The sequence below is a fragment of the Cavia porcellus genome, unplaced genomic scaffold, assembly GCF_034190915.1.
Source record: "Cavia porcellus strain 051 isolate PalLab524CR breed Dunkin Hartley unplaced genomic scaffold, mCavPor4.1 scaffold_3, whole genome shotgun sequence".
In the NCBI taxonomy this organism is placed as follows: Eukaryota; Metazoa; Chordata; class Mammalia; order Rodentia; family Caviidae; genus Cavia; species Cavia porcellus.
In genome coordinates, this window is record NW_026947486.1 from 86,456,461 (window position 1) to 86,482,237 (window position 25,777).

Here is a 25,777-nt window from a genome sequence, read left to right on the forward strand (position 1 = left end):
CTGCTTACTCATGACAAGACCAAACACAGACCTTTGCCCTATTGACTGAACGTGCTGATACAGTACAACAGATTTCCCATTCCTCATCTCATAAATAATTAGCTGAGTTCAAAATCATTTTCCTCTTGATACCAGCTAGACACTGAGATGAAAAATTCCTGTATAGTTGAAACTTTCTCTGATTACCAAAGAACCTTCCCTGTAAATTATCTCACATGGAATATTTCTATTCTTCCTCATTAAAAATGAAAGCAAAATTTCATAATTGTAATAACTTGGATACAATCAGTTTATTTAGTTGTTCAGATTTTGTCTTTGATACTTCCTGATTGAGAACTTTTAAGCAATTTGTATTTTTTTTTATTTTGTGTTACATTATTACAGAAATGGATGATAAACAATATGTGCAAGCAGGGGGACTCAACTCTAATCCCAGTTCTCTGTGTTATCTTGACCTTTTGGACCTCAGTTTCTTCACTGTTAGATAAGAATATAGGATTTGGTAGTCTTTAAGATTTTTAATATTCTACATTTATTGAAAAATTGCAATGCAGTTCATGACTCAGATCTGGGATAATCTTTTATTTGTTTATATCCCTCCTACCTTTTTTGAATTAGTTGTTACATAATGTTTGTAAGCTTCCAAATTAGTCAGAGTTTGTATTAATACATACTATTGTTGCAGGGAGCTGAGTTAAGTTAGAAATATTATAGGCAGTGAGACAAGGCTAGGTCCTCAAAGAGCCAGTGCAGAAGCCCAGATACCTTGCAACTATGGGGGAGAAAGACACCTCCTGCTGTGGGCCAGGCCTCAAGACAGAAGATCAAACAAATGCATCCATATCCTAAGGACTGATATTCTAAATAGTTCCCTATCACCCTGAGGAAGCCTAGAGTCACCATTCCAACCCCCTCAGGAAGAGTCATATCTCTCTAAGAATGCACCTTTTCTAAGTGACTCGCTTCCCTATTTGTCCGCAGTTTAATCAATTTTACCTGAACTATTAATCTTACTGGCTAACTATAGTTATGCCCCACCCTGCTTTGTGAGTTCCCAGTTTTCCCCCACCTTAAACCTGTCTTACCCCATGATTTTGCTCTATAAAAGTCCCTGGAAAAGACAGTCCTTGGCAACCTGCTCGGGAGCCCTTCTATCTCTCTTGGATACAAGTTTTCTCTCTCTTAATAAATATATTGTACTCTTAACCTCCGTTGTTCCTAAAATTCATTCTTCAATTTTAGAGAACACAAACTCGTGGACATAGTAGGTCAGGAGTTTCATTTCCCTGTATCATTATGTCTTCAATTCTTTAAGTATTCACTGAACGATGACAACTTAGTTTACTTCTGGTAGATACATTGAGTGGTTATGATTATTCCTTAAATTCTAGAGTGTTATAAAAAATTTGGCATACTGGGTGCCTATAATAAGAGACATCTTTTCCTTTGATTTAGATAGATAGTGAGAAATTTCTACCTTCTAATAAGAAGCAGAAACATATAATAAGAGTTAATGGGGGACTGATTCATAGAATTTTATTTTTTTAAATAAGTATCCAAAATCTAGTGATGGTAATAATTTAAAACTAATACATGTAAATTAAATGAGCATGTAAACACAGCTCAAAATTTATGGAGACAAAATTAAGTATTCTAAGAAGGCCATTTTACACAGAAAAATTGACAGTACTTTAAAAGCAGTTTCTTAAGTTGCTAATAGAATGTCAATGAAATTAAAAAAAAAAAACTCAAGGTAATTTTCAAATATTTAACCCAATAATTATTATCATTAGATTAAATCATGTGCTATGGTTTGGAAAGTATGTTTAATAACAACCATTTTACTTACTCCTCCCTACTACTGTATTACACAGTTACTAATATTGTCATCCTACTACAGACTAGGATCCTGGTTCAGTGAGGTTGCATCAATTACAGAAGGCTGTGGAACCAATAAATACACAATCATATTCAAAACCAAGATTTTGGTTTTGATTCCAGAACCGAGACTTTTAACTACCATGCTGAAATGCTCAGTCCTGTAGGACAGTAAAGAAAATAACATAAGAAGGAAAATTTGGTTGTCAATTTCATATTTTAGGGCATACAATAAGAAAACAAGCTTGTAGAACCATATTTATAGGGTGTGTGTTGTCTGGAAAACACAAAGGTAATCATCTGGCTATTTGAAAATATCTCTGTACTTTATTACATCATCTGCAACCTTTGGTTTAGTATGCACAGGGCATTACAAAGAAAGAGCTATTTTTACTTGCCAAATAATAGGCAAGTAAAGACAGAATACAGCAGAACCATGAAGTGCAGTTAAAAGCAAGACTATGTTCAGGGTTCCATAAAACGTCAGCCCAAGTGAGCAACTTGTATATATGGCATCAAGTTAAGATGATTTTTACGATACTATATCAAACTAAAACTGGTTTACCCTGTTTGTTTTTAATGCTTGAGCAGAAACATAAAACATTTTTTTCAGTTATGAAACTTGTCACAATATATTAAAACATAGATGAACAGAATTTCTGTAAAATCTATCATGAATAGACTCTGGGGCTTTGATTTCACTGTCTAAAAACGCTTTTGTGGTCTTCATACACACTTCACTTATAAATTTCTGTATTCAGTTTATCTTGAAAAATGTGGATGCTAGGGTCACTGACCTCTGCACAGTTGAAAATAGCCATGTATACCTTATAATTTTTCTCAAACAAAAATGCTAATGGCCTATCATTAACTGGAATCCTTATTGATAATAAAAAATATTAATACATATTTTGTACAATAGATGTATTATAAACAGTAAAAAAAGCAAGATTACTGAGCGATCCCTTTTTACATGAAATATAATTTACTGGAGAGACCAAGGCTCACATGATTATGATCATTGCCACATGACACTGTAAGCGAATACTTACATCACTTAAGCTCATTACTTTAGGTACAGGAGGTAGCTGTGATGTTATTACACTAGTACATTATCACATTATAGCTCATTTTGTGCAGTTATGATTTAATTCTGCATCTGCACATTTGTTTTCTTGGTGCCATGTATTGCTTGTAAGTGTTTGTGTGTACTTCAAGAAATTTTAACTTTTTGGGTACCAGGAGTTGAACTCTGAACCAGTGCCTGTACCACTGAGATATTGCCCAGCTGAATTTTAACTCTTTCATAATAGATTTGTATATTTTTATGATAGTATATGATAAAGTTGATTATTATGTATGCATATTTTCTGCATTCATGAAATATTTAAGTTTTTTTGTAATTTTAAAAATATGTCTAGGAAATAACAACTGGGATCTCATCTTAAAAAGCTTTTGCACTGCAAGAGAAAACACCAACAAAGTGAAAAGACAACCCACAATGTGGGAAAAAAAAGTTTGCCAGCTGGCTCTTAGACAAAGGATTACTATTGAGAACATACAAAGGTCTAAAAAAAATCAGATCTCCCAAATTTAAAGATCCACTCCAAAAAGTGAGCATCTGAGATGAATACACATTTCTCAGATAAAGAAGCACAAACAGCAAATACTAAAAATGTTCAACAACTGGTCATTCAAGAGATCAAATTAAAATAGCAATGAGATTCTATTTTACTCTTGAAAGAACACAGCGATTATCACATCAACCAATAACAAATGCTGGCAGGGCTGTGGGGAAAATGAACCTTCTCTGCTGTTGGTGGGAATGTAGAATGGTGCAACCATTGTGGAAATTAGGATGAGATGTATCATTCGACCCAGCTATTTCCTCTCTGAGTATCTTACAAGAAGAATTAAAAACATCGTACCACAGAGATATCTGTGCACCCACATTTATAGCAGCACAATTTGAAATAGCTAGATCTTGGAAACATCCCAGGTGCTCATGAACCAAGGAATGGATAAAAATGTGGTCTTTTTATGCAATGGAGTTGTACTCAGCCTTAATAAAGGGTAAACTGGAAACTTTCATAGATAAATGGATACAACTCGAGACCATACTCCTACGTGAAATAATGCAGACACACATACTATGTAAACATTGTATTTTTTCCCTAGTGTAAAAAGCTGAAAGAGTAAATAAGATCTAACATGTACAATAGATATTGAAAATGGGAAGAAACTTCAAAAGAAAAGAGACATTGGGATGGGGGAGTGGAAAAAAGGAGGGAAAAGCAGTGTGTGTGTGTGTGTGTGTGTGTGTGTGTGTGTGTGTACCATAGTTAACATACTTATAGTACTAATTTCCTTTTGTTCATTGAAAAGAAAGTTTTGGGCTAATATTATTTGGATAATTAAATGCTTATCTCTTGTACTCTCAATAACTACTTTAAAGATAACAATATGCAATGTATTAACCATTTTTACCCTCATATGATATTGTTTTTTAAGTTTCATTATTTTTCTCTTTAAAATTAAAAAATAAAATATGTCTACATTATATGGTTCATTGTGAGATTTCCAAATTGTTAAAACTTTAAAAACATGCAATATAAGTAAGCCTTATTGTTGAAACAAATGTTCAGGAGTCAACAGTACTGCAGATGTTCAGATGAGGCTCTGGAATCAGTCTACAAGTTTCTAATTCTGTTACCTTGTGCATATTATCAAACCCCTTTGTGCCTTTGCTTTTCATTTGCAAAATGGGGACCATGTCTCTTTCATGATAAAATTGAGGTAAGTGTCCAGATCAATTTTTGGCACATGGTAATTGTTCAATAAATTTCAGCCATAATTATCAACCTACTTTATGAAAAGGAATCATAAATGTGAATTAGAATACAAAATTACATATACTCTGATGGTACCTACAGGACGATCTTTTGCTGTGCTGCATTTTCATTTTATTATACACAACAATTGTAAATCAAAAATACCCTCAAAGAGATATTTCTGATTTTCACGATGAATGGAAGAAACTCTTGGAAAGATAATATAAATAGTGGCTTTTATAACTTCTGATATAAAGAGATCAAACAGCAAGAGAAAAAGGAAAGGGAGAAAAAGCACATAAAGGAGAATACAAAGAAAAAGAGTGCTGTATTCAGACCCCTTTCTCTGCCACGGCAGACCCCTCTACTTTCCTTAGCCTCTGTCAGAAGCAGCAATGAGATTTCTGGGAAAGGTTAGTCTAGGCTAGAATCAAGTACTTTAAAATGAGATGTAAAGGAAACTGTATCAAGAATTGAAAACCTGAACAGAACTGTGATCTTTTTCTGAAGCCTATACATTTTTGGTTGAAGCATGGATGAAAGCAAGGTCACTTCTGTGACAGCAAAGAATTGAAACCCACAAACAATCCACTAAGAGGAATTAAATACACAGGTAAAGAATATCAACTAAAAAAACTATAAAACAATATGATATTTTATTTGCAAATAATGAACCAAAATATATCTTAGTCACCATACGAAATTATAGCCTTCTTTAGTAATAACTTGAATTCTTCATATATTCATTTATTTTTATCTAAAACTACCTAGAATAGTGCTAGATATACATGTTCTTCATTTCCACTTTTTCAACTGGATTCCTGAAATTTTACATTGGCTGTATTGAATCCCATTTTAAGAGAAGTCATAAATGTCCAGCTATTTTCAGGGCTTGTATATTAAGACCAAGACCATTCAATGTGAATTCGAAGAGTCCTGGTATTGTGACATTTATCATAAGTAAGACAGGCAGTTCATGCTAATGTTAGTTAAATTTACCATTGAGGTCTCAAAGTGATTTTTCTTTTCCCCCAAAAAGGAAAAATTTATGTTCTATATCTAGAAAAAAATTAATGTTCTATTTTGACACAATCATTCACCCATAAATTAAGCACAAAATTTTTTTTATTATAAACAGAAGAAATTTCTGTATATCCTTGGTTAAAAAGTTATACATAAGTGCTGAGCATGAACACAGAGAACTTAATCAAAATCCCATGAAGCTCCAGGGTAGTTATAGGCGAAACACAATTTCCACTGTACTGAAAGTTCCATTCTGTAAATATTTACCTATTTTTAAAATTGCCAACATCTTTGAGAAGTTTAATAGTTTTATTCTCAAGGCATGGGAAAAAAGAAAAAAATTGCTTTTCCAAGACATTTATGTGTATTTATTCTGGTCACACAGAATACTTCTTGCAAGTAATCATGAAATTTAATGTGAAGTGAAATCATCCCAGGTATGGTGCAAATGACAAAATCAGAAGAAAAGTAATCAATAGTCAATCAACCAATCAACCATTTTTGTCACTGTACCTTTTTTCTCTGATTTGTCAGAAACTTTTCCTCCAATTGGAGAGTAAGTAGTATCCATGGACTCAGTCCCTCTGTTACCTTTGCTAATTCCATTTTCATACAGCTGTCCTTCAACTGGTTGCAATTGCCAAGTCAGGCCAAACAAATGCACTGCTGCAAGAAAAGAAGTCATATATTAACCTATTCAGACCCAGTAAGAAGACCTCCAAGCAAGCTACTCATTTACCCCTAAAAATTCCATGAGGAGTTAGTTGTCTTTTAGTTAGGATAAGCAAGTAGTAATTTACAGCTACTTGTATAACACACACAGCTACTTTTTCAAGTAGCTGTAAAATGTTTTGAGACTTACCATTTCCTAATGCTAGAATTAAAAATTAGAGGACTAGTTGCACAATAATTATGGAAATAAGTGCTGTGATTCCTTCCTTTTTCATTTCCCTTAGTCATGTAACTGTGGTTTGGACACTAAACAATTGTAGAGAAATTTGACAGCCTATCATGAGAACATTAGAGACCTTCTCTATGGCAAATATTTCTTGAATGTCTAGTTTGCATAAGGCCCTACAATCACTGCAACAGATGTTGATATCTAAGGCAGTATTAGAAGTGAAACATAATCATAATATTCTGTAGGAGAATTAATATTTCTATAAGCTGATTAAAAATACATACTATAGGCTAGTATGTTGGTAAATAACCACACAGTGTTGCTGAGAATATAAAAATAAAGCAACCATTTTTGGGGGAAATGTGGCACTATTTATTTAAAAAAACAATTTTGTTTATGCTTTAAACCAGCACTTTATTTTTTATGAGTGAACTATTATTGCACCAAATTACAAGAAAATCCGTTGTACCATTCAAAAATAACATAAAAAGTTATGATCAGTCTAAATACTCATCAAGAAGCAGGAAATTACATAACTGACAATACAATAAATAACACATGATTATGTAATTAATGAAATCATGTTGCAGAAAATCATTCAATGAAATGGGAAATAACAATGGTGCATTAAATAAAAATATCAAGTTCTTAAACACAATATGAATAGAATAATCTGAAGTTGTGTGTGTGTGTGTGTTTGTGTCTGTAGGAAGAATGTGCTGGGTGCATATATAATAGCATGTCAATAGTATGGAGAATTAATGCAAGTTTTTTATTTTATTCTTTATGATTTCTGCATTTTCCTTATTTTTTTAAATGAACATGTATGATGTTTTCCATCTGGAAAAAAGTTATCATTTTAAAATAAATGCTTTAAAAGAGTAATAGGTTAAATTTTGCTGATCTGATCAAAGACGATTTTTTGAAGAAATAGGATTAGAGATGGGCTTTGAAGGATGCGCATGGCTTTGATGGATGATAGCAGTGGGTGGGGAGAATAGGCAGGCTGAGAAAATATGATTTTATAAAGTACAGGATGCATTCAATGCAAAGGAATTTTCTAGGGTTCATTGGCACTTAGTTATGTGTAGATGGTAGTAGCAGTTAGGGTAGCAGTGTTAGAGCCGTATCTTGGAGGATGCTGAATGCCACACTTGGGTATTTAGATTTAACTTATTAAGCACCAGAGATACATTGCTATTTTCTGAGCATATGAGTGAAATAATCAAACTTTCCTTCAGGAAAGTTAAATATATAGCAATGGCAGTCACGGAAGGGTTCTAGGCAAACAAAAGCTGTCATTAGAATACCTTTTGTAGAAATGGTGTGAAGGATGGATTGGAGACCCAAAGATGCGTCAGAGAAAGCAATTGGGAAGGTGCTCCAGTAAACTAAGTGGCTCAGTGAAGGACATGTTATAGGAGTGTCTCAATTACGTGCAGGGAGAAGACCAAGAAGGCGAAACTGTCTAGATGTCAGGCAGGGATTTGACAGTCTCTCCATGTGCTCACCGTGTGTTGTGTGCCTATATATTTCTTGCGTCTATGTAGGTGCTCTAAGGGAGGGCATACAAGAGACTGAGAAAAAGGAGGAATTCATAAGTTACTACAGCACATCAGTCACATCTATTATTATAGTAACTGATTAATACTAGTGAATAGATTTAGGGAATTCTTCGCTCGGTCTACACATAGTTGGTACTAGAAATGTGTTTTCTTGACTAACAAATTAAATGCATGGTTCTAGTGGAGATTCAAAGAAGGCAATTAAATCAGCTTTGGAGATTCTGAGCTCCAGGAACTGATGGGTCAGGCAGACAGTAATGATAACAATAGGAGATCTGAAGTTATGGGGAAATACTAAAGCTAGAATAATATTGCAAAGTCATATATATGCAAAGAGGAGAGGTGGAAATTGTGAGAATGAATGAGGACACTAAAGGGAGAGAATGTTAGAAGAGAACAGTGCCCTGGGCAGAAACTGGGACAGTGTCTCACTTGTTTTCTTTTTATATTTTTCAGTATTAACTAAATTCTACCAAAAGGAAAAAAAAATAAAGGGAATCTGCTCATAATTTCCTTCATATTCTTTGTGTTCCTAGGGAGACAGAAGGGGACTAATTGCTGTGTGTTGTATTCATATACAGTACAATATATGATTTATTGACTGAGAACACAGAAGTTAGCCTAGTTAAAAATCATTTCTTTACTTTTAGTTGGGGATAAAAAGATTTCCGTCTATTTTCTAAGTTGTCCTTTAACTTTTAAGCATTTATCTTTTTCTACCTTTTTCTTATGATTAAGACCAGTGCTGCTTGATGATATTCTCTTGTAATTATTGGAGACCACTGAAACCCAACGATAGTGGCCTTGAGTAAGGTATGGGATGGTATGTTAATAAAGTTGTATTATTGATATTATTGAGAATTGCTTGCCAAATGACTCAAAGTTTGGTTTACAAATTTTTCCTAATGAAAGGTGTTTATCAGTGTATAGAAAATTTGATCTATTCTGCCCTCACATCATTTGAATATGATGGATATTATCAAGCATACTGAAATGTGTTTCCTTAGTTCAACTACTCCTGTGAAATTAGATGAGCTACATGTAACAAAAGGCATAGTTGTTTTCCATTTTGAAGGCCAAAGGGACTATTTTATACATTTTAAGTTAAGCCAGTTTCCTGAGAGCATCAGAAATGAGAGAAAATGCATGTGGTGAGAGACTGACTTCAGAATATATAAAGTGAAAATTAATTTTCACCGTAGAATTAAATGAACGGCTTCCACCCAATCAAGCCAGGTAAAGAGGTATGGGTACATTTATTGCAACACTTTGTGAGGGAAGTGAAGTTTTATAATTTTTAAGTTTACTATATGTTTTCTGAGGACCAAGCTGTTTAGAACATATGTTTGCATGAATATGTAAAGAAAGTTAATTACTTGCTATGGATCAAGGGTGTCATGGCAAGGATACTGGCTTTTCTCTCTTCTAAATTAAATTTCATATGCTGTACTGTGCTGAAAGGAAGTGAAACTTGCATTTATGCCCTGGATAGACTGTGGTCACCAAACAACTCTCTAGTATTGAGTTTCATTAGAAATAAATATTAGCTATCTTATCTATTGGATATATAAATTCAGTATTAGAAAGATATAATAATACTTCTTCTATGGGGATTGTCTGTTGATTTATTAAAAAATATTTTGAAAGCATTTGTCACGAACATTGGGAATATTGGAAAATAGGCAAAAGTGATATTAAAAATGATTAAGAGTCAGGACAGCATAGGCACAGGTCAACTAAACTCATTATTATACAGAAACCACCATGACCTGGTCATCTGTTAGCTTTGGGGGGAAGATGAAGACACAGAATTTCCCTTCACGCCTAGTGGATCCCCAATGAGTCGCACTAGTTAGGTCACTCTCTCAAAAATCCAAGTATAGGCAGCATGAGTCAGTCGGCTAGAATTAAGTGGTAACAAATTGCTCAATGTTAACTTATTCTCTTATACTAATTCAAAAAATTCTTTTGAAGGCTTCAGTTGTGTCAGGAACTTTTTAAAATTTAATGCAGTTAGATCAATGGAAACAAAACAAACAAACAATAAAACAAAAATGAAAACCTTTACTCTCCTAGAGAGTAAATTGTTTAAGACAGGCTATAAAGACATGATATAATCTAAAATACAAAATAGAATATAAATGTTACAGAAAGGGAAAAAATAATGATATAGTTTCAGGCAGTTATAAGTGCTATGAAGAAAAAATAAATAAGAATGGTGAAGAAAGGCCTGTAAAAAGAGACAATATTTGAACTAAGATTAAAAAGGTATGAAGCCATACATAGAACCTTCTTGGCCGAGAAAATGGAAGCTACAAAAAGTCCTAGGTCTTATTCAGAGAGTATGGAGAACCCTAAGGAGCCCAGTGTCAATAAGGCAAAAAGTGGTAGAACTCATACCCATAAGGACTGAATATGCAATCGTGTCAACCCAGTGCCCTCAGATCCCCTTCACAAACTGGCTACCAGTAAACAAGAAGTGAAGAGAAATTAATAAAACTGTGAGCTCATATACCAGAACATGAACCTCCAAGTGAGTATTGCTAGTTGGAGTAGCTGTAATACAAGTACTCCTGACCTGAACAAGGTTAAAGTTATTATTTTGGAAGACATATAAAAATATGCATTTGCAATGAATAGATATGTACATTGTCCATCTCTCTGAGAGCATTGGTCACATTATTTATATTTCACTGAATGAAATGGTTAGAAAGAATATATGTAAACCTATTTTGATATTCCAGCAGTGATGCTCTTCCAGCTGATTAAGAATGGCAGCCCCTAATGGTCTTTTAACAAATGTTCCTTGCTGCTGAGCCATGTACATTTTTCCTGTGGATTTTATAAACATTACCATTTTTATTTAATCAAATTGCAAGGAGGTATTCTCTCAAATTCTAAATTCATCACAAAGTTAAGGTAAGAAATGAATTATCTCGCTGTTCTCAGAGGCCAAACTGAATCAAGTATCTTGGATTTCAAGGCAGGATGATTCCATGAGCAGAAGCTCTTCTTATCTTGCACACTTCTACAGAAATCACATCTCTCTGCAGTTATAGCTATGCATCCTCCATTAATATGTTGGGCTCTGTTTCGCTTAAGTGACTTTTACAATCAATAACATTTCTCCATTCCACTCCAACTAAGAGAGAGATACTCATTTATAAGAAGGGATGGAAATGCTTCAGAAGTAGATGTCAGAAATACAATCTGAATGACTTAGTCTTCTGCTGTCCTGTAGGGAACCCACTCATCACATATGACTCTGAGTACTTGTGATTTGTCTAGTAAAGGCTGAATTAAATAAATAATGTAAAATGTCATATTAACAATTTATATTGATTACATATTTAAATAATAATATTTTGAATAAAATAGATTAGAAATTTTTTTAAAATTACTTTCACCTAATTCTTTTTATTTTTTAACTCCAAAAATCTTATTTTACACGTGTAGTTTGTATATTTCTACTGGACAGTGATCGAGCTTATTTCACAAAGACAGATGCCATTTCTCTATTAGTGCCCTATCATAAAATCTATCGAAATCTATTGAAAATATCTGTTTACACATCTACCTCATCATTGTCAAGCAGTCAGAGGGCATGAGTCATGTCTATTTTTTCTGACCCTGGTACTTAACTCAGCATTTGATTGTTATCAAGAATTCTATTTTTACACTACTAATAGGAATATATTGTGGTAAAGTGGCATTGGAAGACAATTTTAATATGTAGTGCAAAATTAGTAATGTTTCTTAACCAGCTAATTCTACTTCTAGGAGTTTATATTAAATAAATAAATACATATATTCGCAGAAAGGATTGCATAAATAAACTCATTTTTTGGAATTGTTAATATACTAAGTTTGCTAATATATAAAAGTGTAGAGCAACTAATATATCTATGAGAAAGAAACATACACGTTTACTTTGTGAGTTCCCTTGTGAATCTACTAAAAATATTATATAATGTATATGTGCATAGAAGCATCACATGATATCCCTTTAACATGTACTTTTTTTACTATCTACTCAGCAAAATAAAGTTAAATTTTAAAATTATTGGAGAAATGAATAATCTTATGTAATAATTAAAAGGATTAAATTGGTAAACTGTTAGGTTGAATAAAACTAAGGAGCAGTGACAAACAAATGCAATATGAAATTTTACACAAGATACTGGAATGGAAAAGAGACTAAAAAAAGAAATTTGAATTAAACTTAGAGCTTACAGTATTATACAAATGTTAATTTCTTTTAGCAATTTTACTACGGCTACATAAGATGTTAGCATTCACAGAAGCTCAGTGACAGGTATACTAGAATTCTGTGCAACATTTAAATTTGATTTGCAGATCTAATATTACTTCAAAATAAAAGAGTCATAAAAGAATGCTTTAGTGATGTACCGGGGCCATATTATAAGAGGAGATGGTGTCTCTTCCTAAATCCACCTTCAGTGACTTGATGTTGGCAGCTGAAATTGGCTACAGTGGGTGTCTTTACATTCCTGGCAATCAGCAAATGTTACAAATCGGAGAGGGCACAGTTGTCGGAAATTTAGTAGTTATTTAACAATACACACTGAATGATCTGTATGTATTGGCATGGAAAGAGATTTGCATGAAAGAGGCACAGTGCAAATTCTAAGACCCTGTTTAAGTAGATAATAGGTATCTATTTGTAAGTGCATAAAGTGCGTAAACAAAGAATTGAAAATGTTGCACACTACACTATGGAGTGGGGATGTGGGGCAACTGAAAAGATATCGTAACATATTCGTATTTTTAGACGCTATTCCAGTGATAATTTATTCATGCATTGTTATATCATTTTTTAAAGAGAAAAAAAGAAAGGACATGAAAAAACAAAGCAGTAAAAGGGTACAAGTAATAGAGAATTTCAAGAAAAAAAATATACAGTAAGAAATCACCAGTTAATAGGTTACATATTATCTTCCCTGAAACAGTTGTCCAAATTACAAAATTAAAGCATATAAAGTGGACATTTATACAGTGAAATTGGAGACAGTTCCGTTCAATGATCCAACAAAAGCTCAGTAATATGGTTTCCCATCCTACACACTCGAACATACCTGTGGTTATATCCCTTAGTCCACCTTCCTTTCCTCTCTTTTTTACAATAACAGTTAGACCATTTGGGTTTTATTACTCCCACGGTTCTTATTACTTTTTTTGAAGAGAATAAAACCAAACGTGACTAAGCAAAACAGTCAGTTAGAACAGAAGGATGGGCATAGTACATGATGCAAAAATAGAATATCAGGTGATCAAAAGTGGTTACCACTGTGCCTCTTGCTATTTTTAAATTGAGTTGCCTATATCATCAGGTATAATAGAATTGATCAAAACAGTACAGAACAAGACCAATAAAACCTACACTGGAGACCTTACAGGACTTCAAAAAAAAGATAATAGTCAAATCATAATGGGCATCATAGTATATCTCATTCCCTTCAAAATGTTTGTCTATACCCTCAAACTTGATACTATCAAACAAAATAGAATATAGAATAATCAGACAGAACAAGATGGGGAGAGTAATACTGGGGTTCAAATCAGGTTAATAGAAAAGCCAAGAAAGTTACTTTAATATGTCCCGTTATTTTTTAATCTAGTTTTCCCTTAATTAAAAAAATGAGAGAAAATAGATTAATTTTAAAAAAAGGGGGGGGGAGACTGAGATGAGAGGATAAAAACTCATTACTCAAAAATTTTAAATTTTATTCCATCTCTTTTATTTTTTGATGTCTATAATAGAGATTTCAAACATTTTTAACCATCAGAACCATTTAGCAACTAAATATGAATAATCCCAAAAGTATAAAAATTACATAAAATAGACGTTCTTTGATTAAAAGAGATTGTAGATCCAAAGTACTGCCCCAGCATTCTGCAAAATGCAGAAATCTAGTGGCCTAAGAACCATCCTTCAAAATATCTAAATAAGGCTGAGGGTGTAGCTCAGCAGACACAAGCGCTTGTCTGGCAAGTGCAAGGTTGTGAGTTTGATCCCAGATATCCTACCAAAAAAGTCTAAATAAGGAAAAGAAGGGTGCGGGGAGTAATTATTTTAGTAAGTTAAATTTATCAAATTATACTTATTGAGCTAGTTTCAAGAGATAATATTACCTCTATCTTTTGGTGTTTTTTGCATTTACAGATGATGTCTGAATCTATTTAGTAAAAGTAAATAGGGATTTGGTAATGAATATACAAGTAAATCTTGAAGTTGTAAGTACTTTAAGGCAAAACATTTATTTTGCAATTCTACTAATTAAGTGTAATGTTTGAAATTTGTCTTAAAAGTAAAGTCTGATTATTATGTTTGATGTCATAAGTTTCAAATCATGCTAGACTAAAACAATGTGATATTTTTAAATTTAATTTTTTTCTATTTTGTTAACTTTTTTTCATAGCAGTTCCCTTACATATCTTACTCCATGTTCCCCAGGCTATAAAATGACATAGCTTTTGTACTTTGCTTCCAAAGCTTATCAAACCTACAGTTTACTTGTGTGCTCTTTCCTAAAAATGCACCAGCATATTCTTTTGATTTAATTCCTGTAGGAAAGAGTCTCACCAGAATGATACTTCAGTGGACATCATATAATACTAGATGTTTCTCCAATAAGTATCACTGCAAATATAAATGCTAGTTGAATTAAATGTAGTAACTTCAAGCATTGCAGAAACCAAGTTATCATTCCATCTTAAAATCAATCCCATTTTTATAACACTAAACATCATATTGCTATATAACTAAGATATAGCCTTCTGGTAAATTATCTTCACCTCTCAGTTTTATCCTGGTAATAGCCAGATTACATGCAGGACTGAAAACCATTAGTTTTTAGCAAAGCCTTTCTCAAGAAGTAAATAAAGGAAGTAATGGATATTTACTTATGGTATCTTACTTTTGTCTTAGTGGTTTCAATGAAATTTTCTTATGCTTTTCCTTAGATTATACTTATACTAAAATATAGTTCTTGAATGGTAGAATGAACATAAATAAAACATACATACATGTTCTTTTTAAAAAAAGCAATTTGAAAGAAGTCAGTAAGATTTTGATATCCCTGTCAAATATTTTTGAAAACACGAAAAGGTGTTCTGTTGGTTATGGACAGAATTTCTTTCAGAAAAATGGACATGATTAATTTTGTAAAAAGCACTCAAATAGTAGGAGAGAGAGAGAGAGAGAGAGAGAGAGAGAGAGAGAGAGAGAGAGAGAGAGAGAGCAGATAGAATTAACTTAAACAGTTTTTTACAGAGCACATTTTGCAAGTTTGCAATAATGAACCAGTAAAACATAATGACAATTAAGATTGAGATCCTACAATGCAAACAATGAGAACATCTTTGATGTTTTGCTATATTTTCAAATCACTCTTCTTTTTTAAATGAAACAAATTATTCTCTGTTGCAATATACTTTTTTTTTGCCTTAGTATAGTCTCAGTTGTATTCAATACTTAGTCTAGAAAAGATTCTATAAAAGTAATAAATCATTTTAATGTCTCATATTATATTATCTTAAACTTTCATTTACTATGCATTTTATGTTTTCCCTTCCGAGGTTGCAACAATATTTATAAACCACATGTCTATTTGGGTATCTTATCACCGTTTTAATATATGATCTCTATTTGCAGTTGCATAACAAACCCATCTGTGTAGTCCTTATCGGATAGACACAATTATTTAGGGGTTTCATCTCAAGTTACAGCTCCAGTAAGTGCTTCCTGTAATTGAAATCTTATTTACTTTTTCAGCATTATTTGCTTTGTGGAGTCAGGAGGAATAAGCAGCATCATGATGGATAAATTTTAAAAATCAGTTTAATGAATACTGCAGAGTACTAATTTAGGCAGGTATCAGCAATTTTGATTCTTCTATCCTTTTCCACTTTCCTGCACACTTGCTCAACTAATTTTTCCTTTTGTTATGGTGCAAATCACTATCACTTCATCAGGACTGACAATTGTATCCTCTTAGGTTTCAAAACAGTCCCTGACTTTCTTTCCTGACTTGAGTACCTATTAGTAGTGATATCTAGCTTCTTTAAAAAGATCCAAGTAAAACTAATGACTGTGGAAGGTAAGCAACAGACTGCATAGTTCTATTCACTTTGAATTCATTTTTCTTCTGTATACTTAAATTCTATATATGAAAATGTATTCATTGATTTATGTCTACAGACCGTGTCAGCGACTGCTTTGAAGCCACTTTCTCCATTAAGCATCACATAGTCTTAGCCAGAGAAGCATGGCATGTATCTTTATGCAAACTTTTAGGCATTAAAATTGTAAAATTCTTTCAATTACTTGCTTGTTCACAGCTAATATTAAAAAACACGATTTAAATGAGGATTAAAGGCAGGCAATAGTATAAGAATATGGAAAACAGATAAGAGATGAAAAACTGCTAAATCTTTTTAGTTGCCTTATAAGATTTATTAAACCAGGGGAAATATAGAGAATGAAATGGTGACAATTATAATGACTCAACCTGTGTTTTTTCTTTTCTGTTTTGAAGATGACACCATGATATGTTTTTCAGAGTCAACAATGTATTATCAAAATGAAGCTTATTTATGATCAATATCCTCAAACTTTGTTTCATGAAATCATTACTTACTGGCTACTACTATGACTTAGACATTGTCTTAGGTGCTAAGGATACAACAGTCCCTGATTACAAAAGATCTCACCCCCCTGGATCTTGCATTCTATCTGAAGGGGGGCTTTTGCTACTGCTAACAACAATTGTTAGGACATCAAGCAAACTACTTAGTCTCTATGTTTCAGTATCTCACCAAAAATGTGCATAACTGCATCTCCATAAAGTGTTTATAAGGAGCAAAATCGTCAGTCATGTAAGGTAACTCAAAAAATGCCTGGCACGCATTAAATGCCCCAAAAATGTTAGCCATTATTATGAAGCTTGGTTAGTTTCCCTTTTAAACTAACTTTACTAAGCTATCTGGGAAGTGGAGAAAAGAGAAAGTCATTTCCTCAATGAACCCTTTGCTTTGCTGCTCTAGACAAGGATTGCACAGTTATTTTTTCTGGAAAGTATAATACAGAGGCACTAAAATATCTGACGAAATGTGTCAGCTGCTATCTTCACAAGCTGAATATCAGAGTTAAAAAATAACTCTCATGAAATTTTCTAATTCTAAATTTAGAGCAAGCATTCTTTAGCCAAACAACATTATTTTTTCCTCACCAACATCTCCCAAAGCCGCTCATTTACTTTTGTCCAGCACCATGGTCACTGGGATCTGAAATTTGTAGATTTTAAATTCTCTCAGTAAAAGGTTCTCAAAAATTAGAACATTCTTAATATTTTTATAAAGATGTCATAATTTCTTGGTACACACACTTCAGAAAGTTTAGCATAAAGTAACTGAGTTCTCATTTTGAGAAACTTAACTGAGAGTTCTCACATACTCTTATAGTATGACATAGAAATTTAGTTGTGTTAAACAGAACTCAACTCTTTCTAAATCAATAAATAACAGCTGGATCCTACAGTAGAGGCAAAAGTGAGGAGGGCAGATGCACATTGCCTGTACCACTCTTCCTCCAAGCCCAGGCAGCCATTCAGAGAGTTACCCTCAGTGTGCAGAAAACAGTGGGAAGTAATACCCAATTTTACTGTGGACAGGACCAGGATTTCTCCAGTAAACTCTAATGTCCATCATGCACCAAGTATACAGAACATTCTCAGTGCCAAGTAAGGCCCTGTGTCCTGAGGCTATAGGATGCCCCCACACATCAAGGTTCTAGGTATACATCATTACCAGATAGGCTCCAAGGATCTAGCCTCCAATATGGCTAGTAGAGGTCCCAACTACACTCCCTCATCAACATTAGACTGGCCCTCATAGCCCCAAGCTTTGGTCTTGCCCTAAAGCTAGGCCATCACTAATGGCTCCAGGTACCAGCCTGACACCTATAGACCCAGACTCCAGGTCTACCTCCTACACACCCAGGTACTAAACCCCTCAGCTCAAGGATTCAAGCAGGAAGCCTGTCTATAGGTTTTCCTAGGTAGCCCATATGTAATCTCTTGGGGAGCAGACTGGTAAAAAGATGTCCTTGTTCAAACTAGTCTGTAAAGATTGGAAGAGGTAACAAAGTCATATAGATTATGAATAATCAGGGAATCATGATACCACCAAAGGCATAAAGTATTTTTTGAGAAAGAGTGTTCCTATGTACTTCAAACTGGCCTTAAACTCATTATGTAGGTCAAGCTAGCCTCAGAATCACTGCAATTCTCTTGCCCTAGCTTCCTAAATGCTGGGATTACAGATTTGTACCACCACACTTGGCATAATAAAGCATTTGTAATCATTTCTAAAAATACGTAGATCTATAAATTTCCTAACCAAACTTTGAAAATAATTATTTTAAATTTAGTGAGCTATAAAAGAATACACATAGAATCCAGAAGCATCCATTTTACTATAAATGTCTCAACTTTATCCTTCTTTATAGCGAAGAAGTATTCCATTATTCATGGATATCACATTTTCTTTATCTAATCATCTGTTAATGGGTATACAGGTTGCTTCCAGGATTTAGCTATTATGAATTTTAATGTAGAGTGAAAGAATCCAGACACACAAACTTAAATATTGTATGGTACTTCTAATTTGAGTAAGGCAAAGTACATAGAGATTAATAAAGGATAGATTAAAGAAGATAAGGAAATGGATCTTTTGTAAATGGAAAGGGGTCTACGAGACTAAGTGTAAGAGTTGAGGGGAGAGAAGGGGAAATAAGTAGAATAAAGACATGTCATATTCAGGACCCTAATGATCCTAATGAATGTAAACATCACATAATGTAACATGAACTAAAACAAATAATATCAACGAGAAAGAAATTGGATACAAGGAATTAGACGAAGAGGGAGGGAAGGTAAAGGGTATTTTAAAGAGAAACCTTAAATGTTCATGTACTGAAAGAGAAATTTTGGAGCTGAATAACACAATGATTGAGCTAAAATGTTTTATCAGAATCTTCAACAACAGATTTGATCAAACAGAAACAAGTGAGCTCAAAGATAGCTCATCTGAAATTGCTCAGTGTGGTGAAAAAAGCTTTTAAAAGAATTAATAGGGGCTGGGGATTTAGCTCAGTGGCATAAGTGCCTGCCTTGCAAGCAGGCAGTCGTGAGTTCGATCCCTGGTACTGATAAAAAGAAAAAAGGCAAAAAAAAAAAAAAAAAAAAGAATTAATAAAGCCTATAGGAAATGTGAGACACAATCAAATGAACTAATGCTGCATTATGGGAGTTCTAGGAGATACAAAGCATGACAATGAAGTAGGAAATGTATTTCAGGAATTAATGACTAGAAACTTCACAAAGTTGGAGAAATGAACCTCCAGATAAATGAAGTCCAAATAACTTCCAAATAGATTAAACTACGTGTAAGTATACTAAAATATACAATGTAATACTGAAAAGCTCAAGAAAAAGAGAATCTTGAAAGCAGTAAATAAAAATGACTCATAATAGACACCTCCATAAAAATATCAGTGAGCTTCTCAGCCGAAACATTCCAGGCTAGGAGAGTGTGGGATCATACATTCAAAGTGCTGAGAAGTGGAAAACACTCTCCCCAGTAATATAATTGGCAAAGCTGTCCTTCCAAATTGAAGGTGAAATAAAGAATTTCTAGACAAACAAAAGTTAAGGTAGTTTATCACTAGTAGGTCTGTTACAAGAAATACTAAAGGGGATTTTTCAATTTGAAAAGCAAAGTTGCTAACTAATAGTGCAAACCAAAAGAATAAAATTCAGTGCTTTATTTAGCCATTCTATATTGTACTCATAACATATTGTACGTGAGAAATATACTCAGTTTCTAACTATAAATTAGAATAAGTAAACGCAAATGTACAAGAAAACAAAATTTACTATAAAGATTAGAATATGGTAAAATTCAGGACAATCAAATACCAGTACATAAATCACTTCTAACTCTAACATACAAGTTAAAAGACAAAAATATTAAGTATAAACTATGATAATTTGATAATGAATACAAAATATAAAACCATGTAAATTGTGGCATCAAAAACAAAATGTGGGAGAAGTTAACTTTCAGATTTTACATGTGGTTCAAGTTGTTATGACGTTAAAATAGATTGTTTTGTACTAGCCTCATGGTAACTACCAAGGAAAACCTAAGTAAATATACAAAAGATGAATAGAAAGAAATCAAACATACTACAAAATATTATGAAACCACAAAGAAAGAAAAAAGAAAGAAAGGAAGAAAGAAAGAAAAAGAAAGAAAGAAAGAAAGAAGAAAGGAAAATAAAGGAAACACAGGAATGCAATAATTAACAAAATAGCACTATTGAATTCCTCAGTCAATGACTGGTAAGTGAATTAATTCTCTAATTAAAAGATGTGAAATGGTTAAATGTATAATAGAAAAAGATGCAACTAAATTTTTCTTGTAAGAGGCTCACTTTAGCTTTACAAATACACAGGCTGAAAGTGCAGAGTGTGAATGGTAACCAAAAGAGGTCAGGGGTGGCTATACTTACAGCAGACAAAACAGACTGACAGATAAAATAAACTGTTCAAAATCCAGGAACAAAACTTTAGTGCCTTTCAAGAGATAAAAGGATAAAGCAAATTTCACACACAGACAGAGGCACAAAGTAGAATGCTGTACTATTCATCTTTACAAAAATGAGATCTTGCTGTTTGTAAAAATATGGATGAACCTGGAGGATATTATGCTGAGTGAAATAAACCAGATAAAAAAGGCAAATACTGCATTGTATTGGTCAGTTTTTCCACTCCTGGACACAACACCAGACACCTACAACTTAATAAAGGAAAGGTTTTATTTGTCTCACAGTTTCAGGGGATTCAATAATCCAATCCATGGAAGGCAGGCTTCATGGCAGCATCATACAGAAGGCGGCATGATGTAGCAAATCTGATTAGTTGAGGGAGGCAAGGCAGAGAGTAGGGGAGTAGTGCCTGCCAGGAAAGGGGCCAGTGACCATATAAAGTACCCAAAATCATGCCTGCATAAGCTGCCCAGCGCTCAAAAGCATAGTCCATCAGTCAACTGGTAAACTCCAGAACAGACCGAATTCAACACCCCCCCAAGCATCACATGTGTAATCTCACTAATATGTGGAATCTAATTAAGTAAAACTCAGGGAAGGAAAAAGGATGATGATTGCCATTAGGGATGGAAATAAAGGAGATGGGGGATATGTTGGTACAAAGATTCAGTTACACAGGATGAATACCTTTCGGGGATGTAATACGTATATGGTGGCTATAGTTACTATTGTATTATATACTTGAATTTTTCTAAAAGAGTAGATCTTAAATGCTCCCATAGTCAAATATATACATGATGAGGAAAGTGTTAACTAATATCATTGTGATGATTATTTCACAATGTACGTATACGTACATCAAAACGTCATGTTTTAGACAGTATTTTTGTATACATTTAAATAAGTTATCCAAAACCTTAAATGATTTACATATATTTTTATCTGTAATTTATATGTGGATAAATCTTGGGGACAGTGCATGAAAAACACTGAAAATGGCTTCTTTGTAAAAGTAAATAAATATTATGAAAAGTTTTCAAAGATTCAGAGCAATGAGTACTTTGCTTGCACCTAAAAGTGTTACAAAGTATTTGAGAAAATAAGCCATATATCCACAGTATTGAGAATGACCATAATATTTCCAACCATCCATTCAATGTTTTAAAATGTATACAAAGAAAAGGCTCTGAAGCAATATAAAACAGTAATATTCAACTTGATGTATAAAAGAGCAACATATTGAAATTTACTCACAGCTTCAACAAATAGGACTGTATTACACGTAAAACTATGTGCAATAGAAGAATGTGCTGCCATCAAAAATATTGTTGAGGAAAGTACTTCACAATAGATAACAATGTCCGCAATGTAAGTAATAATTAACTATGCAATAGTAGACAATTTTAGAGGCTGTTTAGTTTAGCAAATGAAGGAGCAGTCTCTAAATTAGTAAAAGCTGAAGAATACAGCTCTTCTGTACACTCACTTTGCAATATAGGGTATGCTACTCAAACTCTTCCAATCTCAGTTTCCTCATATGTAAATAGAAATAGTAGTACCTAATTTTAATGAGGCTGTAATTATGTGCAGTAGGACCTACATGAGTTCAAGATACTTCAAGCTGATTTGGAGAAATCAAGAGTTTAATCTTTTCCGATGCTGCAATACTGAATTAATTTGCATTGCTGTTGCTCAGCGGTGCTCTTTTTTATGCTCATACTTGGCCAGCGGTCGTCCCTTCTATTACCTCCTGTCATTTTGAAGTGCCTGAACATTTCCTTGCTTTCCTGCACAAGCTATAACAAGTTTATCTCATACAGTTACTAGCCATGCCAGAGACCCATAAACTAGCATGTCCTCAACTACATTTCAGTAGGAGTGTATTCAGAAGTACAAAGGTAGGTATGAGGAGTGCTCATGACAACGGAGGTATCACTGCTTTTGTACTTTGAAGAGCCAGACTAAAGACACATACCTAGAATAAAGCTTTTATACCTTGTATCATATTTTGTAAATGTATGTCTCTGCACACATACTGTATTTTTTAAAGTATAAGCTCATATTGATATCCTCAATTGTATTTCAACACCACAGAAATTCCTTTTAACTTTTATTTCATATTTCTCTCATTCCATAATTTATTTCCTTTTTTCCCAGTAAACATGTTCAAAATAACATCACTGCAATATATGTATTCATTTATTTATCCTGGGAGATTTAGTATTAGAATCATTTCACCAAAGTATTATTAAAACTAAGCCTACTAAAGTTCATAGTTTGTGCTCTTATCCTTAGACTACATTTCACTTAAGATTCACAGTCAGCCACAATAACATATTTAAAGTGATGAACATTTTAATATCTAAGGACTTAAAATCTGATGCAAAAAGTAGAAAAAATGATGCTTAAACATCACGAAAAGATGCTCTCTTATCAAAATAAGAAAAATACAAAATAAATCTGCATTGAAACATTATCTCTAATTTATCAAATTCACAAAGATTCCAAATCTTACAGTGCAGTCTGGCAGCAAAATCCATAGAAACAAAGAGTTGTGGAAATTGATGATACATACACAAGTAGCATGATTACTGTGGAGCAGTCTCATGAAAAGTAACCACTTTCAGTAATCAGAAACTTTCTTCTCTCTCAATAGTTATTTCCCTTTGTTTTTGTTTCCGTGCATTTCTCCCTTTGTCTTAATCTAAGGTTGCTGGTGGTTTCTTATTTTTATTTTTATTACCATTTTAGGTATTTGTTTTTCTATTGTTTTTGTTTGCTACATTTTTCATTTCTGCCTCCTCATTTCCTTCTTATAATTTTGGTTAACTGATTTTAAGATCTTTGCTTCATTTTATTTAAATAAAATCTCTCATTACAAAAGGTGAAATTGTATTCCAGAAATTTTGACATACAATGTCAATATATCTGTTATCATTATTTCTTTTGTTTTTGTTTTTGTTTTTTTTTTTTTTTTTTGGTCTTTTTCATTTTTATCGGTACCAGGGATCGAACTCACGACTGCCTGCTTGCAAGGCAGGCGCTTATGCCGCTGAGCTAAATCCCCAGCCCCTATTTCTTAAAAATGTCGTAATTTTATATTTCCGTATTTACATGAGTCATTCAAGATTTCAAATATTTTCAGGCAAAAGAGTTCTTTTGGTTTTTAAATTTTCTCATTAATTTATAAGTTTATTTCACCATAATTTGAGAGTAATATTTATATTATTTGTAATTTATAAAATCACTGAGGCTCCCTTTGCGACCTAATGGTAAAATTTTGTGAATGTTGTATGAAACCTTGTGAAGAAGGCACATACTTTGCTATTAAAGTGTGAAATTCAATACATGGCTGGAAGATCTATCTTACTGATTTTGCTTTCTTTAGATATTTATAGATTTACTAAGCTTTGTCCATATGACATATAGTGACTTGAGAGAGGCTAGGTGAACTTTTGTATTGCTCTTGTACTTTTGTTTATACTGATCCTCACATTTATTTATAAATTCTTTGCGATTATTTTCAGTTTCTGTTTTATAAGCGTGGTTTGGGGGATAATTTGGTAGTTAGCCCTTGTGCTGGATTTTTTTTGGAAATTGGAATTGTACTTTCACAATTTTTTTAGAAACTGTCTGAAGGCGGATTATAGTCTTACTTTCTTAGTGCCATTATTTCTTGGAAAAATCTTTGCTTAACTTTTACCCGTTTCTCTTTTTATTTCATGTATATTTTTTGTGAACTGCATAGCATTCTGTTTAACTTTGTGAACCGTTTTGAAAATTTTTTCCTTTTAATAGATGGTTTAAATCCATTTATTGATGTGATATTTATTGATAAATCCATTTTTTGATTGTCTGATCTCCACTGTGTCATATTGTTTTATGCTGTGTTTAAAACATTACTAATTTTACTGTAATTTGTTTTCCTTTTCAAAATTTCTTCTGATATTTAAGAATGTTAGCTTTTAGGTTCTTTTGATTACCTTCATGCTATTAACATTTTAATTCCCTTAATCTTGCTTTGATAGTTTGATTTTCTGCTATTTGGTTTGCCCGCTTTAGATTATACTTTTTGACTCTGTATATGACAATGAATTTATTCCACTTCCTCTTTTTCCCAGTTTTGGCTGTGTTATCACTGCTTTGTAGAAACAAAAACATTTATATCATACGTTCACTCTTGTCCCTTCTGTTTTGATGCCAAATCCACAATTGAGTAGCTGTCACATTTACTTTTATTTGTTTAGCTTTTATTTTAAAGAAAAAAACCAGAAAATATCATGAAGCAAATATACAATTAAAGACAACAAAAGCAAAATAACAACAACAAATAGTGATATAAGATGTCAAAACAAGATGATAGAAATTTAACGATTGTTATTATATTGCATAATGCTATCCTCAAATTAATTGCTTAGGATACCAGATACAGGCATGCAAAATTTGTCAAGCAATGTAATTTCTATTTGAGTAGTTTCTTTCTCTTTTACTGTTATCTATTGTAACTTTTAAATATTATTTACTCTTTTAGTTTCTTACACTAGCAAGACAGTACTCTGTTTACACAAGCAAGTCTGATTTATATCACTTATGGTTATGGTTTCCAGTTGCATCCTTTTACCTATAAAAGCATCGAGTTTATCATTATTTATGGCTGAATAGTATTCCATCATATAAAAAAATCACATCTTTTTAATCCATTACTCAGTTGATTGGCTTTGGGGTTGTTTCCAAGATTTATGTATTTAAAAATTGTTCTTCTATAAACATGGGTGCACATATATCACTATGGTATGATTTTTTTCAGTTCTTCTGGGCAAATACTCAGAAAAGGAAGATTTGTTTAGAATGGAACCTCTAAGCCTAGTTTTTGTGGAATCTGTATACTGATTTCCACAGTAGCTGTACCAGTTTACACTCCCACCAAAGAAGAAGGATTCCTTTTTCC

General features: G+C 33.0%; 1 protein-coding gene across 8 annotated transcripts in view; it reads right to left on the reverse strand.

Moving 5' to 3' along the window:
• Positions 1–25,777, reverse strand: part of Tenm1 (teneurin transmembrane protein 1) — a 757,085-nt gene that overhangs the window by 273,414 nt on the left and 457,894 nt on the right. For 6 of the 8 annotated variants that reach the window (XM_013147982.3, XM_063246379.1, XM_063246380.1 and 3 more), the window contains one exon: positions 6,246–6,398. The exons of 1 other annotated variant lie outside the window; for it this stretch is intronic. In XM_013147982.3, the coding sequence (XP_013003436.2) occupies positions 6,246–6,398 (153 nt within the window). The remainder of the gene's footprint in view (positions 1–6,245; positions 6,399–25,777) is intronic. One more of the 8 variants, XM_063246382.1, reaches the window with a different exon arrangement.